This window comes from Strongylocentrotus purpuratus, unplaced genomic scaffold (genome assembly GCF_000002235.5).
Source record: "Strongylocentrotus purpuratus isolate Spur 01 unplaced genomic scaffold, Spur_5.0 spur5_scaffold_9, whole genome shotgun sequence".
NCBI lineage: Eukaryota > Metazoa > Echinodermata > Echinoidea > Camarodonta > Strongylocentrotidae > Strongylocentrotus > Strongylocentrotus purpuratus.
This window is the reverse complement of record NW_022145615.1, coordinates 27908962-27930110: the sequence shown is the minus strand read 5'-3', so window position 1 is coordinate 27930110 and position 21149 is coordinate 27908962. Positions and strand designations below refer to the sequence as shown.

The following is a 21149-nucleotide window of genomic DNA, read 5'->3' as shown; positions in this document are numbered from 1 at the left end:
TTATAGCACCTCAACAAAAAATAAATATTTACATGGCTCCTTTCTAGCTACAAGAAATAGTATTCCAAATTTGTAAAGGACCATGATACATTTTCCCCACATGCAAGGGTTAGATTGTACTAAAATTATCTTATACAATCTTACATAAATTGAGTGGTATTTCTGTTGTATCAATTTTAATTGAAATGGAGACAAATTTGAAATCACGTACTTGTACAACTCCTCTTAAATTGTTGATAGTCTAAGAGACAGCGCCTTGTATCCTTTGGAAAATATGTATTATTATTGTTTTTATTATTATTATTATCACTTGAATATACATGTACTCCCTTTCTGCCAAAGAAGTGTACACAAAACACAAGATAATTGTACATTACAACATTTATTCTTTGAATACGGATGTTAATAAATGCATAAATCTACCAAAATGTTCAATTTAAAGGACTATGATCATGTTCTTTAATTGCAGTTTTAAGTTAAATCTTAACTTAGTTATTCAATATTTGTATCATTTCTAGGAAAAAGTTACAAGAGATATTTGTAGAGGTGTTGTAGTCGAGTGGTTTAAGCACTTGACTCGAAATGGAATGGTCGTGGGTTCAATACCCGATATGGCACATTAGTCCTTTGGCATGGCATTAATCTGCATGTGCTAATCCATACCCAGGAGAGGAATTGGGACCTATAGGATAATCGACAAAAGCCTTTTTGTTAGTAATGGCCATATACCCTCACTGTGGCCATATGGTAGGAATTCTCCCCAGTGAGTGGAGATGGTGATTGTGTGTGATTGAATCAGATGACCGGCGTAGTCATATCTGCAAAGTGCTGAGAAACGGTATTTCGTATTACTTTTACTACATTATCTTTATTTGAACTACTTACATATTCACAATGCCGAACAAAATGTTTTTTTTAATCGTCTGTATATTCCTTGATGGCGACATCATATGTAAGAAGTTTTCCTTTATCCCATCCATAGAGGAGTCTATCTCGAGGATTATATGAAAGCATCACAGTTTTACGATGTCTGTTTTGAATATTCATACTTATATCCTCCAATACAACCTCTCTAAACAAGTCAAAAGCAAAATCGACCCTCGATGGTCGGCTATGCGGTCCTTTGGTCGTGTACAAGACTCCACAGACAATGAACGCATTGGCCGTTGACTCGAAGTTATGATCCGTCGTGATAGTTGTGATGATTTCCAGTGATTCAGGGTCGAGTTTGGATACGGTGAGTTTTCCGACCGATCCAGGGCGAGTGACTGGGTATATGATCCACAGACCGTTTTCATCCACGGCGAAATCGACGTTGGTGTATCCGGATGATAGTTGGAACAAGTCGTCGCTGGCATAACCTAGAGATGGAACATGTGCCTTTTGAAGAAAATAACAAACAACAAGTGATAATAAACAATTTTTTACACTATATCTAGGAGAATTATCTAGACTGTATATCTTTGAATGTGTGTTGACGTGGGGGGGGGGGGGGGGTAGAGGGTAGAGTTGACGAGTGAATACAACCCCCGTCCGCCTTTAATATTCAAATCGGCCAGGTTTTCTTGAGCCTTGTAAAACAAATAGTTTTATTTGTTGGTCAAATACCCTCCCCTCCCCGTTAAAAACCACCCAATGATGCCATTGAATTGCCACTCCAAAAATGATTCTACTTTGTAAAACATTTACCGCGATAACTAAAACCATTAGCACATTTCAATAAGTGATGTACAAGGCAATTAAAGTTGCCCTAGGTTGATTTTCGACTCTTTACGACTGATGTGATAAGTTAGAACACTTAAAACTTATTAACAAACTTACGCGCTCAATAATGGATCCTGTAGTCAAGTCATATCGAATGATATAATCTTTGTTCAGATGATGATAGTAGAACGATCCATTGTATACAACGTGACCAGCACCATCCCACTGGAAAGGCAATGCGAAGGTTGCTGAGAGGCGACGCCTTTTCATTTCATCAAGATTCTTGTACTCTGTGGAAAGAGACGTAACATGAAGAGAAGGATTTGTAATTTGGAGGGGTGATATGCTTGTTATTTATTGTTTTATGGAGAAGCGCAAGAAGAGTCATCCAGTCAGTGAAACTGTATTGACAAATTGTCAAGGTAGGTCTGTTCCTTTTCCTTTCTCCTAGTACTTACTACGTTTGCAAAAAATGTTGGCAAAGTTTGACATGCCTTTTCACAATTTTTTAACCTCTCGTCTAGACCATAGTCTGTCTTCGAACCCTCAGTTTAATCCTCCTTTTTGTAATTTTGAAGTACATTGAAATTTATTTTAAAGTTTTCTTTTTACAACCTTAAACCCCCGTCCCTCTCTCTCCTATAAAACGTAGGCTATATAACTGAAACACCGATAAATGTCAAATTTTCGGCTACCAAAACGAAACAGTGTTCGTCAGATTTATTAAATTTTCGAACGTAAATCAATTTCAATGATTTACCGACAGTCTATAAACATTTAGATGTTGCGCTCCAGCACGTGTACTATGAATGAGTAACACAAAATGATTCTTACCTATGAGTATTGCACCACGGTGATGCATAGTAACCCATATCATATCAGGATGTCTGCTATTTATAGAGGTGTCTTTCATCCAGGCTCCGTATGATCTTGACATAGCGTGTATCTCACGTGGAGAAGAAATATTCGTCAAACGGCACTCTAAGATATAAAAATACAGATACCAATAATGTTATCATGCCCACTGCAAAAACGAACTGAGAAAGGGCGGGGCGAAAGGACCACCCAAAATGAGAATAAAACACAGTGTAAAAGAATGCTCTTGAGCCCCAAAATGCTATAATCCGGAAGCAAAATTTCAGAATTTCGCAGGATAAAAAATTAGTCAAGTCAACGAATTTGTTAAGTCTAGAAAGAAATTAAAAACGGAAGACATGGTCATGTATTTCCTCCCGATTAGATTTGGACGAGAAGACAAGTTAAAACTAAAAAATCTCATTTTTTTTTGTCTACTAATCTGAGAGAAGTGTATCGCCATGCCAGTGGCGTATCCATACAAAGATATAGATGGTGTGTGTGTGTAGGGGAGGGGGGGGGGGGTCCTTGGCGGACTGGGGTAAGGGGCGGAATGTATTCAGCACCCCCGTGTCATAAACCAGGGGCAGCAGAGTAATTATAAGGACATTTAGTGTAAAGGATCTGTGACAAGAGAAAAATAAAGTCATTTTTTGAGGAGCCATCGACCCTTACCCTGTAACGCATTACGCATACACCCACTTATTTTATCTATTTCTGGGCCGTCAAACCGAGGACAGAGGGGGAAGGGGTTACACCTTATCCCGTCCCATCCTTGGAACACTTCCGTTTTCCTTCTCATCATTATGTAGTCATGAAAAGATGGCGGTCTGCCATCTGGGCCCCGTCTTATAAAGAGTTGCGATTGATCCGAATCAATCGCAAGCCCTCTAAGCAATCGCAAGTTTGCACTCTTCAATATATAATGTACATAGTTGGGGTTGATATCAGTCGCAAATAAGCTGCGATTAATCGCAACTGGTTTTTTAAGACGGTCCCAGGTATCCCCAATTACATCATATCTGATAACCAAACACAATGTTGAGACTTACGTGATTTCACGATTGGTTCGTAGATTTTGAACATCTTTTCAGGTTCGATGTTAGCTGGCTTGGTTGTTGGGTTCGAGTCCGATGGGATGAGAGAAGAATATTCTGTAGGCGGCACACTACCACCTGATGTAAAAAAAAAAATTACATGATTATTGTAAAAAAAAAAGTTCACTCGAACATTTTGTTCTGTGTACCATCATTATATTACTTGTACCATGTACCTTTGTACCCGATCGAAAAAGAGAATAGATTTATACATTTATTTCGTCCCAGTCATCCGGTTAGTAAAAGACTGACATTTGGTATAAACAATCCGTTTGCAATTTTTGTTCAGGAATATATTATGTTGTGGTGGTGTAATTGAAATGATGATAGAAGGATATTGAAAATGATATATCCGTAGCTACGATAGTCAATATAACACTTATCATGGCCGACTGTGCAATAATGATAACATATTCTACTAAACATAGATAAATAATTTCGAACCTGGGAGCACATAAATACGCCTTTCTCCTTTTTGCCCTTTCATTCCGTCACGGCCTGGTGTTCCGGGCACTCCTGGCGGACCAGATGAACCCGTAAGACCGGGGTAGCCTACCTCGCCTCTCTTGCCTGCATGGTGTAGAAATTGGGATTCATGAATATTGTCTCACAAATGTCATCTTAAAATACATGTATCTAAATTTCGGCTGTTGACGATACATAGAAACGCTTGATTATTTATTATTTAAAATGATGCGCGTAGGCAAAGGTGTGGGGGGGATTTAAGTAAATCTTCCCAATTGGGATTTAAATCTTTTATGTACGCAAATATACATTTAAAAGAGTATTTAGATCGAAATTATTGCATTTCCACAGTTGCATTATGTTAGTATAGTACAAAGTTAGTTGTATACATTTCAGGATCATTTTGGTGGGAAAATCGGGCTCATCGCAAAAAAAAAATTTGTTCCGATGCCTTTAGTATTTGATGGCGTCTTATGTACTATCCAAAGGAATCGATTACAAAATTTGTTTTGAGAAAGAAAAAGATACAACGTAGTGACAAGAAGGTTTCCATTATCAATCACCCTGGTCTCCTTTGATTCCTTTCGGTCCAAACGGTCCTGTTGATCCAGGAACACCTCTGTGTCCCATGATACCCGTTTCTCCCTTGCGACCCTTCTGACCATCGTAACCCATCTGGCCCCTGGTTCCCATCGGACCCATATCCCCTTTGGAACCCTTCATTCCCATCGGTCCAGGATCCCCCACTTCACCCAGAATACCACGAGGACCAGCTTCTCCTTTGAACCCAGGTAGACCCATTATCCCATCAACACCGTCAAGCCCTGGATCCCCCTTAGGACCTCTTGAACCAGAAATGCCTTGGTCTCCTTTAGGTCCGGGTGGACCATGCAATATGTGTCCTTCACCGTCTATCAGAGACCCACGCTCGCCCTTATCCCCGGTAGATCCTGTAAGGCCGACCAAACCCCTATCCCCTTTTGGCCCAACCTCTCCCTGGGGACCCACGGGGCCTGGTGGTCCGGGGCACCCACAGGTAACCGTTTTTGCGATAGACATCTGCACAAAGTTCAAGAGAGACGTCTTGTTAGCTGTGAGCTCGTTGAGGCGCTGGAGAAGAGCTGATATATTCATTACTGCAGGTTAAAACATAAAAAAGTAAAATGCAATAAGTTTTTGTTAAAGATCTATCAAGTTGACTGAACTAGCATTTGGTCACATTTACGAGTAAAAATACTAACACAGCGGAAATATTGGATTACAAATATAAAAATGCATATTTCATCAATAGTAGTCGTCCATACACACATTTCTGTTCATCTATCCCCATCCTTGTCACTTCTCCCTCAGCGGTGCTTCCCTGCGTTGTCATCTGCTGCAGGTTAGGATCGGATGTCATCTTTGAAGGTTCGGTGACCATCCCTTCCTGGTCGTCAACAAGGTTTATGTTGTTCGCCCCATTACGGCCAGTGAGGAACGCTGATTCTTCTGCTTCATTATCTGAAAAGGGCGGACCACTTCCCTCTGAGGTCTCCTGTGCGTTCAAGACCATAGTCCTGCTTTCTGTACTCAGTGCATGCGCTGGTAACAATGTTGGCACGTCTGTTTTTGTCGCTGCAGTGTCCGTAATAGTGCCTTCGGCAATGCGATCATTTCCAGCTCGTAGGCGAGTATTTTCCGATTGCTTCAACGTCCTGTCCTGATCAAGAGCCTGTGGTTGGCGAGCATCATGGTTATCACTTCCAAGATCAACCTCGGAATCTTGGGCAGCATACGCGTCATCAGTGACGTCATTCTGCACACCTGTCGACTCGCCAGATGACGTTGCCAGGGGCGTGGAAGAGCTGCGCTTAACGGATTTAAAACTGCTAATGGTGAGTTCTGCTGTATCTGAAGTATCATTGGCGATCGTGACAACCCCAGAGATCGATGACTGGAGAAGAATTCTGCGCATCTTGTTTTCCAGCTCTTGAAGGGGAATACTTTCAACACCGTGAGTATCAGCTGTCGATCTACGAGTGCCTAGATATAAAAATTGAGTCGAAAACATAATTGTAGTTAGAAACAGTCATGATCAGACAGATAAACAAAAAAGGGTGTCAATGTTTTTGATTGATGTTAATCGTTTCAGGGTTAATTGAAAGTCTAGTCTTTTCATCTTTGATTCCAAAAATAATTGGAAAGTTGTGCATCACATCGAATGCCCGTCGGGAAATGCCTTTAAACATGTAAAGGTAATATGTTAAAGTGTTGTAGTGACAAATTTTATGATCAATCTAGACCAATAATTTTGTTTCTTCCAATCTTCAGGCGATCAACTATCCATGTCAGGCTCAAAATGCTGCGATGTTATTATTACATCTATGACGCGCCTCTTCACTGGCGTACTGATGGGGGGGGGGGGGGGGGCAGTCCCCCCCCCCCCCCCACCACCAATAAAATTTAAACGTGGTTTATTTCTAATTCGATACCAAAGATGTACAATTGTTGATAAAATGACATGATCATCCGGGTTTTTTCTCAATTTTGTGTAAATTATACTTTAAAAGGATAAATTCCCAAATTCATAGTCAAGCAACAAAAAAAAATGCTTATTTAGTAGTGCCATGTTCACAAACTTAATCATGCTCTGCAGCAGAGTATCTCGAGCAACTGTGAAATACGCAATTGCCTTGGTGTTATACAGTCGCTGTACAATTTCATTGAAGGAAGTTGCAAGAATCATGAAGTATTGGGGAAGATTCGGAGGGATGGCTGTCAGAAAGCTTAAGGTAGATGACCACCAGGCATTGTGAACCATGTGTTCTTTCTATGAGATGGATCAGGGGCTGCTCAAAGCTAAACGAAGAATCCTCTCTGCAGCGTTTAAAATGAACTGCCGAAAGGCTGCACGGCGCTTGTTTCTTGGCTGTATGAGAAAGGGTTCAACGCCATCCTACCCACGTCATCCCTGCTACATCTTGTTCCGTGGAGCGATCACTGAGCACATTGAAAGAATTGAAGGCCTACAGTGTACCTCGGGAACACGATGTGACAAGAAAGGCTCCGTTCCTTGGCCATTATGTGTGCCGTAGAGCGAGATACAGTCAACCAAGTTCTCGCGGATGATCTTGATATCATCATTGATAGATACACAGAAGGTGGAAGCGATCGTAAGAAGTACCTTGTCTACCTGTTTTCGTGGACGATGATATCGATATTGTCATTAAGACATTGTAAGGATATCCTTAAAGCATCTATTTTAAACATGGCACAGAACACACTCTGTGATTGATATCAGTCGGCTCTTTGGGGCTATTCGGGAGACTTTGAGCTGACCGAGATATGTCGAGATCAGATGGAATGGCTTGCTGGTTCATATAGTGTTTTCTTACGTTTTTGTACACTTTCATCAATGCGATAATGGGTGGAATGTTAACTTATCATCTCATTGCTCAAAGTGTGAAGAGCATTAATGTAAGCAATCAACTAGTGACATTGGTTAGATGCAAATTACTCTAGCCTTATGAATCAACATAACAAAAACAAAAAAAATATGCAAAAACTAAAACGTACTTTGAAGGCCCATATCTTGACCGTTATCGTCAATATCCGCACCCCCCCCCCTTTAAAAACAATTGCCCATTTTGCCACCTGATGGGGATGCGAATATTCCCCCCCCCCCCATTTTTTTTTTTGCTTATTACGCCACTGTGCCTCTTAAGCACCACAAGAGAAACGTTTACATCGGGTTCTGTTTGCGACGTCTCCCAAGCTAAACACGAGTTCACCAGGAGTATCTTTCGAACAGTTGAATAGTATTTACCCAGGCATGAACAGTTGTCAATCTGAGTCCCTTGAATACCAGGAGGTCCTTGTGGTCCAGATAAACCCATGTCTCCTGAAAAAAAGAAAAGGAAGATGGTAAAAAAAAGTTGGCATATTTTCAAATTGTTTTGTTAGCAACATATTTTGAACCCACAAGGGATCCTAAAACAGGCTCCTGGACACTGTCCGTAAATATAGAAGTGATTTCCAAGACAACGCTTTGCTGTATGAAATCGTCCTAAAAAGAGAGTGGGCGTTTCTCTCGCTCAATACGGCTAAATGGGGGTTTCTGAATTGCTAAACCTCGAGAACGTATGAGGGCTCCATCCCACCCCCCCCCCCCCGACAGGGGCCTTAAGGCAAGCTCCTGGGCCCCACCCATAAGGGCCCGAGCTTACGAGCTTCACGCACACGTTGGCTTCAGCCCCCACTCCTTTTGGAATATCCTGGATCCTGATATTTACCAATTTTTAAACCATGCAGAGAGCGCTGGAAATCCGAAAATCCCCCCTTTTTTTTATTGACTACCAGGTCTTTTCCATACCCTAGAAAATGTCTATTTGAATTCTCGTCTTGTTTCTACAATGAAATAACGATAGAAGGCAAGAGACCTATTCCATCATTTTACTTTTTAGTATCCACTCAAGTCGTGAAATTAAAATGAATTGGTGACCATGGATACTCCATGTAGCTAGGCCTAATATCCCCAAAGCGAGAGAGATTATTTATCAGTGTTTCATCTTTTAGGTGTCCCCCACACATTACCATCAAACAGTGATGTCATTCCCCTTCCCGCCTTTTTCCTATGTTTCAATGTATAAAACAGTGTATCCTGTCTGCACCGCCGATTTTGAATGTCTCTTCTGATAATGGGGTCAGACGTCGAACATTAGAGACGAACTTACGGAGACTTTCTTCTCCCGGACGGTCTGAACCGTCTGCGCTTTGAATTTGATTTATGGTACATGACAAAACTGACGGGTTATTTGTAGATTACTGTCACTAGAGATTTGCTTGTTTCTTCAGGAACTGTTCATTTTTCAAATCATCTACACACTTTCGGTTTCGATATTTTGTTCGTGACTGGTATAATTCTTTTATTAAAATGAATTATTATTATTATTAGAGATTGTGTATCCAGAGAACGATATGTTCACTTCGTTTATGAATGTGTAACGAGTACTGTACCCGGAATCCAAAATGACCCCAAATTTGTGGAAAATGACATTAAAAATAATGGACCTCTATTCATGCAGAAAGGAAGATTTCGATTGCAAACACATCTTCAATTGGATTTTGAAAGGTTTATAGGAGACTTTAGGGTCTGTTTTCTCAAGACGACTCCTGATACACACCCACAAAATCACCTAATTTATTGTTTTGATATCGCGAATATTATCACATAAACACCCTTCATCCTTTGATCTTGTAGTTTGCATGTGAATTAGCTGCACATACGGTGTACAATTTTTATGTCGATATTTTTGTTAATTATATAGATTCTCTTGATAAAATTGCCAAGCGTTATTCGTTTTTGCAAAGCTCTACATGTCTTTAAGCACGTCTAATTTCACACTAGCTGGAATATCATTTTAAAACTCTATTCCAATCTTGAAATTTGGGTCAACGTTGAACCAAAACGAGACCTGGAAACTGTTTTCTATTCTTTCAATTCGTGCTCCTCCCTGCAGGCTAGCCTTTATCCCAGGCTCCTATAGAAACGTCACTTATCGCAACAGGTGACCCTCTGTAAAGGTAAACATTTGGGAGTTGGAAAACCTCACAGCTTAGCTGGGTGTTAGCAAAACATTTCCATGGCAAATGCACTTAACACGTGTAGGTGTGTGGAACAGGCTCCATCAGATTTCATGTCCCAGGACAGATTGGTCAATTTCTGCATCTCGTTTTTTCTCTTGACCCATACCTCTCTTTTCATTTGAAAGACGGTCATCCCTGTAATTCGCGTGTCTATTATGATAGAAGAGCTACCCATACAAAGTGTAAAGCTTACACGGTGGAAGCTTAAAGAACGGTATTCCTTCTTGCTACGTCAACGAAGATGTTTCTTTACCGTAGACTCCGTTAATTCTTCACTTTTGTCTTTAAAAATCACCCCCGTTAACAAGATCAATGACTCTCTTAATTAAAATATGAATTGACACCATTTTCATTGCAAAAATTAATGAAGCACTATCCTTATAACTGTCCGTAATCACACTTGTGTTTCATAAACAGGATTTTCTTTATTTCTCACAGCACATGTTCGACCACAAACTTTAAGAAAATTTGTCATTAACATATCCTATGGTTATGCCAAAGTCTCATTTTCTTAAATACAAAAATACCTGAGAAAGTAAACAGATCTTGTGTACTAAACGTTATTTTCTGTTGGTATATCAATATAATTAACATTTTGTTTAATGATTGCAACATACTTCATATGCAATAGATGTTTAAAAACGTTTTGATAAATTCGTTGATGAATAATGCATCCGGCAATGCATACACCATTTTGTCTCCAATAGTATTTGGTGACATTCCCTTTCGGTCGTTTACCTCTCCATATACTTCAGCTTAATTTCATAGCATTTTCATCAAGTTTTAAATGAAATACAAGCGATATGTCACCTCGCTTTATTCTCAACTCGGCGCCTATACTTATATCAATATTAAAATAAAAAATGTATTTGCAGTAGTTTTACAAATTCTTTCTGAAGGTCTTTTGATTGAAGGCAAAGTAATAGAAAGTGCAAATAACGTCGTGGGATTTGACCAGGAATTATTTCTTCAAAGCTTCACGCAAATCGGGTTTTCGTGGTAGCGCATGACGCTAAAATTTCTCATACAATATTCCTTTATATTTTCCGAGTTCCCTTTCTTTCCAGCTTTGATTTCTATAAATATTATTTTAGGACTAGGCCACAATAGGAGCGTGTGGCTCTGGTGAAGGATTTAGACTACCGGGTCTGCATGCCTTAATGGAGCAAAAAAACAGTACCCGACAAACTAAAGGAAAACCCCGCTCGAATACTTTAAAGCTTATCCTTGGATGAATAGTTTGATTTTAAGCTTCCGATCAATGAATTATTCATCCTGTTACGATGTTTATTTAACAGTGTTCTTTATACTACATATATTGTAACACAGTGACTGAAAGCCAACATAGAAGTAAATCATTTTTAAGAGCGGTATTTGAAGAAAATTCTAACTTTGTAAGGTACTCTTAAACATTGGGTCGTCCATACCTCATGCTGATTTCTGAGCAGCATACAATATCACAATTTTCTTGCATATATCCCCATTGTAGCATATTAAAAGAACAATTCATATCAACACATATCATACGGAACTGATACTATATAATGTTCCTGAAATGCCACAAGCCGCAATAACATTCTACTTCTCGTCATTTGTGAGAAAAAAAGCGTTCGTAAAACTCACATAACTGTAGGTTGGGAGAACATAATACAGGCTAGGCTAATTTGTGATACATTGAACGAAGTTACATTATCTAAAATAAAATCCCGACAACACATTCTTAAATTTCAACTTAAGTAGCTTACAATGTTACTAAATCTTACACTTTCTGACCCGTCACCGAATGTGCACGCTCCCAAACAAACTTCGGTTTCTTTGGAGTAAGAATTGAAACATGAATAAATCTTTAAACAAACCCTGCAGGCGTATAATAACAAAAACACTGTAACATTGGTTCTTTTCCCGTTCTTTGACGAAAGATCCATAGTGACCCTCACCTTTTTCACCACGAGCCCCTCGATCTCCATTTTCTCCCGCTTGGCCCTTGGGTCCTGGAGAGAGAAAGAGAGGGAAAGAGAGAAGGGGAGGGGGGGGGAGAAAGAGAGATGAGAGAGAGAAAAGGGAAGGAGAGACAGATATAAGAGAGAGAGTGAGAGGGAGAGTAGGAGAGAGAGAGAGGGAGAAGGGGAGAGAAGGGGAAGAGAAAAAGCAAGATATAATCAGGGAAAGGGAGAGTATAAAATAATAAGTACAAGAAGAAATTAGTTCAAAATTAAACGAAAAGAGGGTCAAATAACGATGCGTAAAATTAACATGAAAGAGTTTATTAAAGAGAGCAACAAATTTCAAAGCGTGTCAAGCGTGCAGGAATCAACATGGAAATTGAACACAATGAAATACGCCAACTGGCTATACAATATCGAAATCGGATTGATACTGCTGAATAATTGAAAATATCTTATCAATATGTAATCTTCTTTTTTTTCAGACGACAAGTAATCCGATTATAAAACAAACTACTTTCCAATGATTTACATATAGTAAGTCCATTCAAATGACAGTTAATTGTCAGAGGGAGCTTTCGGTTTACCTCGATCTCCTCGCTTCCCTCGAACACCCGGCTCTCCTGCATGGATTAGAAAAAGTCATCCAAGAAAAAAGTGAAAGCATTGTTAGTCAGCTGAATCGGAAAAGATATGCAAGAGATTATTCATTGAAAAATTTGTGTTTGAGTTGTTGATTTAAGTTAGAAGAAGATGTATGAATTGATATTACGAAAGCTCTTAATAATAATAATAATAATAATAATACTCAGCTTTTATATAACGCTTATTACTATCACTAAACGCTTCCAAACTTGGAGATTATTACCCCGGCTTTAGCTGTGCTGCCATTTTGGCGCTCTAGCATACTTCAAAGTATTGACCACTGACTATTGTTATCTGTATACAAATAATCAAGACAATTATTTGATCAACAAAAATGACTATGAATCTAGAGATCGGAAACGTGTACAATACAACAAAGCTGCAGCGCCTAATATTGACTAGGATTTTTTTTTTCTGGGTAAAATAATACAAAATTTGATATAAAAATATTTTTAAAAAAATAAAAAATATGTTTTTTTTAACAATTGGTTTTTTTTTTTTCTTACATGTTTTTTTTTTAAATAGTTTTAACAAAACCTTACCTCTTGGTCCAGGAAGACCCCTCTGACCGATTTGACCAGTCAATCCTACAGGACCAGGGTTTCCTTTTGGACCTGTGAGGATAGACCATATAGAATAGTTATCAGACCTTTATCTTCATATGCAGTGACGTAGCTTCGGGGGGGGGCACGGGGTCAAGTGCCCCGTTCGAATGGCGGGGAAAAAATAAGGTTAATAAAAAAAATTTAAAAAAGGAAAAGCGGTTAGGAACCGGCAAGGGAAATTCTCCCTCCAATGTCCCCTAACAAATAGCCTTACTAAATTGCATCTCATTCACTAAGTATAATAAATGGATTCATTCCCAACTCCACCCCATCCCCTCTCCATGATACCGGTGCCCCCCCCCCATGTCTGCACCTACTCTACGTCACTGTCATAATAAAAAGCTTGTTATATGATACAGAACTCAATCTCTACTTTGTGCGTGTATACCCTCTTTCCCAAGCTCGTTTCTGAATCATGTTTATTGGCGGGAAACTTTATTCATAATAGTGCCTATTCTTTGTGGATGGAAATGTATTTGAATAACCCAGGTGACATGCTAATTATTAAACAAAAGATAATCTGCCACAAAGCGGCAAAATTATATATATATATAGCGTGTATTATTTTTATATTTACAATATGAGGGCATCTAAGTCAAATATGCATCTAAGGATCATACCCATCCCTATATTTTATGAGCAGAAGTGTGAGAATATTGCGAAAGTATATAGAAAAGATACAGGGAAATTGCCACACGTCATCGTTATCACTATTTTAATGCCTGCCCTCGAAGATGCAAGTGGATAGAATGTTTACCCAAAGACAAGATCATGATATAAATCACGACAGTTGGAATGCAATCCTTTTCACTTCTTGATATCTGTCAAAGTTCACCCTCTCAAACTGGTGTCATACTTATTTCAACAGGCTGTATAATTCTCAAAATGTTTTTGAGTTGTCATCTCTTCGTCAACGAAACTTGTTTCCCGCTATCTATTCAAGGGTCACTGGTAACCGTGAGGTACATAACAACTTGTAGCTGACGTTTGCTGGTGCTTGAAGTGAGAAGCGAAATATGGGGTCGACTTATTTGGATATTTACATATCTGGGATGAAAATTGGCTAGTATATGGAAATCATTCCTGCAGCTATATGTTTAGCGACTGTTCTTATTTTTGGCTTGTTGATGATGATTCGTAATTACTTAGTGTTGAAAGATTGAACAGACTTTGGCAGTTTCTTCTTCTTTCTTTTTTTCTTCACACAGGAAGCAATTCTGGCTATGAACTATTTTCCGGGGGATTTGATCTCTTTTTCTTTTTTTGCCTTTGGTGACGTGCCTTGCGTGCAGCTTCAACTTCTCATTTGGATTATTAGTAGAAAGAAAAAAAGAAGTTTATAGCCTGCTTTTTTGTAAAATAATGTCTCGTTGAGAGAATCATAAAAGTTATAGCATTTCAGCTTCGTTACCAAAGTAAGTGTAATAGAACTGATAAATCGAATATCAATAGGTATCATCGTTTCTGATATGGATTATAAATCAGATTTCAGCACTTGAGGGTTTAAATATTGATTTCGCTATTTTATAGAATATGTTAACAAATCTTTTCAATACCTTAGAATGTATGATGGTATTATTCACGCATCTTTCTTTTCTATTTCTTTCATCAGGAATGTATTGCTAATGAGTAATGAGCCCTCGCCTCGGGCGTATAGTGTGGTATCTGATTGTATCAAATTGCCTGGCATTCAGGCATAGTGATTGCTAAACCGCCCTGGAAATCATCCCTCTAATTGCAAGTCACATGAAATCTCCATCAGCCTGAAACATGCTCGCGACAAACCCATCAAACATCCCTGACCAACATGATTCCTCAATGTCTTAGCTTGCTTATCTTCTCCTGGTCTGATAATTGAAGTAAGGGATACATGGAAAACTGTCATTGCTTACGTATGGCAGTATGAAAACTGGAAGGGCTTGCGTGTGCATTCCATAATATCATGTCGTATGTACAGGTGATTAGTTTAAAGCCCTTTAAACTAATCATGTTTATAGAATGTTAGCTGTGTGTGAAAAGGCTGCATGATTAATAATATATTTCTTCCCTCTGCTTTCCCTACTCCATTAAACTCTTTCCCTTCCTTCTCTATCTCTCTCTCCCTCTAATTATAGATATAAATATATATATGAAATTATATCTCTCCACCCTCTCGTTCTCTCTCTCTCTCTCTAGCACTCTCTCTCCCTCTCTCTCTCTCTCTCTCTCTGTCTGTCTCTTTCTCTCTCTCTCTCTCTTCCTCTCTCTCTCTCGTTTCTTCTCCCTCTCCCTCTGTCTCCCTCTCCCCGACCCTTACCCCTCTTGCCCTCTCTATCCCCTTTTCCTCTCTATTTATATATCTTTTGTGTCTAATTTTAGTAACGGTAGATGAGGGAAAGCGTAAATCAGACTGAGTGGGAAAGACAAATAAAGAAGACAAAAGCGATATAGAAGAGAATATTTAAAAGACGTATTGAAACCAAAAGAGGGAAATGGTTGTGATACGCGAGGGAGAGAGTGTGAGGGGGAGACAGAAAGCGAAACAAAAGAAGACAAGAAAGCGTTCTATTACTGAAAACAGTCAAATACGAGGATTTACTCCTCCTCCGAGATGAAAAGAACAAAACTAAGCAGACGAGCAATGCCAAGACCCATCAAAGGGACAAAAGACAAACCTTTTTAGCAAACAAAACATTATTTTCTTCATTCCGAATAGAGCTCTCTGTATTCAAGAGAAGTACAACTGTAAAAGTATACCCTAAGGAGACTTTGACGGTGACAAAACCAGGCACACGAAGGTCTTATACCATCTCCCTGCTTACTTAATGGCTTCATTTAAAAAAAGAAAACGTTGAATGAAGTTGTGACCGCAATTCATACAAATCGCTTTTATTACTAACATTATGCAATGTGGATAAAGAGAGAAAGCGCGCGATGGCCATCTAGTTGTAACAGTGCCTTTTCAATATTGAGCACAAGGCAAGATAAATATAATTTTGATCTTTAACAATGTTTTGAGTGCTTTGTAGGGGTGGGGGAATTTTGTAATTTGCCTATGGTATTAATCATTGTTACTGTACCAATATGACTGCTGATCAAACTGACAACGGTAATGCTGTTTATTTCGTAAAATGAGCCACTGCAAGTTTGTTAAATTGTGCCTAGGCCTTAACATGGAAGGGAGGGTGCATACGTCTCCTCTGGGTACCATTGGATGGGCAAGGAAGAAAAACGTTCCTCACAAATACTATTTCTCAAGATCATCTAGAAATCAAAGATACCAAGATCGCTTCGTGAGAATCAACACGACAATCTCGACCCAATGGGTGGAAAACAATCCTGGCACTTCTCAGGTTTCAGTTTGTCCACTCATTAATTCCCGAGTATGATGGTTTTCTGCTCCCACCAAAATTTGTTTTTTGACGTTAAAATGTTTGCTCAGATGAAAATGAGAATTTCTAAGTCGTTTTCAAAGCCATAGGGGTCCATTATCTCGCTTTCCACTTATTCATCAACGAGAGTAAACACACAATTGGGAGTTTGTGGGACAAATGTACGCGTGTGTAGTGTAAATTTGCCATTGACCTGTGCGTATGTATTGTAGGCGTGTCACTAGGAACTTACACTACACCAATCACTTCTATTTCCTAGATTCAACTTCATATGTTGATCTATATAGAATGTATCTTTCTATGTATCAACAGGACACCCACGTAGTCATATCATATGATACAGCTGTCCCTTAGTCTGATGTTAATAGTCAACAGGTGTTAGGAAACGACTTGACAATCCCCATAATCCTTTCTACACTCTTAGAGATATGACAAAATACAAAAGGAAGGAATATCCGGGAAAAATATGAATAAATTACCCTCATGCAAAAGTGTTCCATACAAAGAATAATGCATTGGCTGGGCGGGTTACCATCTAAAATATATTATGGGATCTATCACAAGGAACCTATCATTGTCATCAAAGTGAGTCCAATTTTAGAAACAGCATTCAACTTTGTCATCTCTGTTAGAGCTTCATTCATGCATTCATATTTGTCATTTTGGTTAGATCTTTGATCGTTCAATCTTCAACTAGCTTTATTCAAAGTCATTCTGGCCACACACTGTCAAATGGATGGGTGTAAGATGAGAGGCTAAGGTTTGGTATAAATCATACCACTTCCTCAAAAGTAAAGACGTTTCCTATCTATTAACTTTATTCGACTGTAATTGTTTCAAGAAAAGTCTCTGAATTTCGTGCGATTAAAGAACTTATTAAAATTCAAAGAGTAACATTCGTCAATCTGACATTTTGTCGCTTCACAGCCAAACAAATATAAAACCAATCATGTACTACACCAATAACAAAATCATAACATCACCATATAATATATCATAAGTATAGCACTTTTGCCTCTTACTCGTATTTAGATTGCCATTAAAATCCCTAATGGTTGAAAAAGAATTACACATTGCTAAGTTTGTCAAGAATGGAATGTGTATATATTGACAGACCAAAAGGTGATCTAAAGTAAATGTCATTTGCCTATTAGATAAACAATTGAAATTATGACATCGAGAGTTCTCGTGATCAAGCATTGGCCAAATGTGCTCTGAATATGAGTGTGTGTGCGTGTGTGTGTGTGTGCGTGTGTGTGCGTGTGCGGGTGTGTGTGTATGTGAGGGTGCGCGTGTGTTTGTGTGTGAGAAAGAGAGAGATAGATATATATATATATAGAGAGAGAGAGAGGGGACGGGAGAGAGAGAGGGAGAGAGAGGACGAGAGAGAGAGAGAGAGAGAGAGAGAGAGAAAGAGAGAGAAAGAGGAGGGGATGGGTGGTTTCTTTTTCCTTGAAGTAATTAAAACAACTTTGACATTTCTTAATAGAGTTCGTATTTTCGTTCCCTAGTTATTAAGTGTCGCGACAGCCTTGCTTGTGTCTTAAAGTTATATCGAAATTATCTGGTCCTCTGCCAAAAGAAGAGAGACATTTTCTCATTAACTGACAAGAGGAAGGGTCATATAGAGTTCGTTTGGTGAAAACTGTGCAGATATATACAGCTATTTACAGCAGTTTGGGTTCATCTGAAAACATTCATTTTTACATTACAATATCTCTTGCAAAATTATTCAGATCTTAAAACTGTTTTGCCAATATAATACCAAGTATTTCTGATACTTATTCCCATACTTATTGCATAATCTGTCTCATAAAATTGTCCATATGATTACCGATTTGCAATCCATTTTCCTCGTACTTCGGATATTTTTTTGTCATCTATCATTCTGTCATCTGTTTATTAAAATTTGTATCTAGTGCTCTAATGGGCTTTGTGAAATTCCCTATAAAAGTTATCTATACTTTATTCTAGTCCTCTCCTCATAATATGCACACTCAGTAATACCGTTTCCTCTTCTGTCAATAGGGATTTGAAAAGTACTTAGGAAGCTTTTGACCGGTTATCAGCTGCAATCGAAGAGTCAAGGTCACCATATCAATCTAGTGTTGAATACACATTAGCAAGTTATAAAATATTCCCGAAGCGGATTCGAGATTTGAATGATGGGCGATAAGTCAAACAAAATATATTTGACAATCAGTCATTATGTCCATATCTCCTCTTCTTTTACGCATTTTAACCCAGCTCAATATGAACCTGCTTAAATGGATAATGCGTATTGCATTCTGTTGCAAGTTTGGCAATTTCCCACTGGTGTGTTAGAAAATAATACTTGTAAGTATATGGTGATCAAGACATCAACTTTCTCCAGCTGGTCCTTGAATAAATTGTATATAATATTTGGCTGTACTGAAAGACCTAGTCTAGGCACATCTTTTTTATATACATTTCTAGCCAAATGCCCCCGTAGTTTTCTATTATCCGGCTATGCTGAAAACCATGTAATAAGTCTACATCTACGATAGATAATAGCATTATAAATACAGCAGTGTGGAAGCGAAGAGGATGAACAAAACGAGGTACAAAAAGGTAAAGAGATGTAGGATTTAGGGATTCCGCTGTACTCAACTAGATGATGTTAGCACTTATTATCGTGCAATCAAATTCATCCACGAAATTTGGGAAGCTAATTGCATAGTAAATTAAAATTTGTATTTAATAAATTTAGCTATCATTTATGAAGAAAACAAGTACATCAGCGTTTTTAATATACGTTTTAATGTTAAATACAGCGGAAAAGTAAAATGCTACACCGTTTCTCGGAATACATTGTCCACGAGGTCTTAATTTTGACCGATTAGAAAAACATAAAGCCCCCCCCCCTCATGTTTTTGTCATCTGTGATGCCTGATTGAATTAGGGAACGCCATGCTTCCTATAATTAAGCGTTTAATTGAGTGAAATTGTCAGCTTGAGTGTGAAGAAATGCAAGGGTCACGGTGGGTAAGATAGTCGCAAGATTGACAGATGATTAGGAAACGTAGTACATGATATAACCAAGAGATCGTATTGCCTGATAATAAGGGACGCCATAAGCTGCATACACGAAGCAGGGATATACAAACTTTAGTCCGAATATGATAGAGGTAAGAAGTATCCCGGTCTCTGGAGTAAAATTGTAAGGTATATCAAAACATGGATATGTTTTTTTTAAATCGTCACTGAACATGGAGATGGGCTGAGCTAGTTGTTGAAGTGTCAATCAAAAAGAAATATGGTCGCCCCAAAAATTGATTATAATGATAATAAAAAATAACTAACACCTCTAAAATCTACATTCACTACTTGTTAATATACTGTAACATCAAATACTTATACATGTATATTTTTGTCAGTTTAAGATCAAAAGGGCGTAGACACAACGTTTTTGATTGTTTTTGGCCCCCTTTTGCAGAATAAAAAGGTACCAATAATTAAAGGGTCAATCTATCGATCATCTTTATAAAGCTACAAGTAAATCATTTAAAGGGAATTTGTAACATTGTTCAGATAAGAAATATACAGGTTTGAGTTTGAGTGAAAACAGACCATTATTAATGATAAAAATTGGGGGAAAATTATTTGATCGATTTCTTAATTCTCCCAACTATTATTATTATATTAAGATTAAAATGTAGCTGAATGTGAATCTTTACAATGCAATGAATTTTCTCTATATACCATTCCACATATTTCAATCTTGAAAGATTTGTTAAAGCCTGTTTTATGTGTTATTTTCATGGAAAAAACGGTTGGGAAAATGAAATATTAGAGGTGTTGCACAGTAAAGCCTTAAAAAAAAACCATAATTATCTCTGTGGTTTGAGAATTGTTTTCAGGTTTTGTTTTCATGTTAGAGGGTTAATACAGTAAAAAAATATAATAAGTAACATATCATACAGAAATTACGCAGTTTTTTCATCAACCTACAACAACGTTACCGGTTCACTTTAAGCTTTCAAACTTCTTATTTTACCGTCATGATGCCTAATAACAACACGATATGAAGCTGCCAAATGTAATCCGCCAGGGAAAAACCCTGGGCAACAGCGACTGCTTGTTCGCCACGTTTATATTGCGCCATATCGAGTGATTCTCGAAATGTAATCTCAAGCTGGAATTCACTAGTGAATGGAGGAGGTGTTTGATATGGCCGACTCCTACTCGATTGTGTGACATGATAACATCTAACTGGTATTATCGACATCAAAAAGAACCCGGCCGCTCTACTTAAATTCCTCTAGAGATGCGCTCCAATGAGATACCTTTGCTACAGGTTTCCTAGCATGCCTAAGTTAGTTTAAAGGTACTGGGTAACATTCTTGGTAATAATGAAATAAAAGTCGATGGTTTTTGCATGAAACCTTTTAGAATGTTTCAAGCACGGAAAAGGGGATGACATAATCTAATATCAATCAATATGATCAAGCATACGTTTCGTACTTGTTGTCTATGATCATTTACCAGAACCAAAATGTACCTTCATTCGAAGTTTACAAATAAATGTACCATTTTCTAAGGATCATTGAACTTCGTGTGCGTGTCTCTGTTTGTTTGTATATGAGCATGCGTGGGTATGTGTGTGCTTGTGTACCAAACTGCTTCCAATTTAACCGTGTCTTGTAATTCGTAGAGTGTTACAGCACCTTCCAACTAATTAAGAGGACATCTTCACTTTGCAGTTGCAGTAAATATGTAAGTGTAGATAGTGGCGTATAGATTGTGTATAGAGTAATTTTGTGTCGTGTCATTCTCAGTGTAATTCTCAATCTTATACACAACCTTAGGTGTACACGG

At 38.3% G+C, this 21149-nt stretch overlaps 1 protein-coding gene across 2 annotated transcripts in view; it reads right to left on the bottom strand.

Moving 5' to 3' along the window:
- Nucleotides 1–285: 285 nt before the first annotated feature.
- Nucleotides 286–21149, bottom strand: part of clmdn (colmedin) — a 31722-nt gene continuing 10858 nt past the window's right edge. The window contains exons 3-13 of one of the 2 annotated variants that reach the window (XM_030976267.1): nt 12877–12948; nt 12277–12312; nt 11684–11737; nt 7927–8001; nt 5430–6143; nt 4685–5257; nt 4101–4226; nt 3612–3734; nt 2539–2685; nt 1822–1994; nt 286–1380 (exon numbers count right to left, since the gene is read on the bottom strand). In XM_030976267.1, coding sequence (XP_030832127.1) covers nt 916–1380; nt 1822–1994; nt 2539–2685; nt 3612–3734; nt 4101–4226; nt 4685–5257; nt 5430–6143; nt 7927–8001; nt 11684–11737; nt 12277–12312; nt 12877–12948 — 2558 coding nt within the window. In that variant the 3' untranslated portion in view covers nt 286–915. 2 annotated transcript variants of the gene reach the window in all.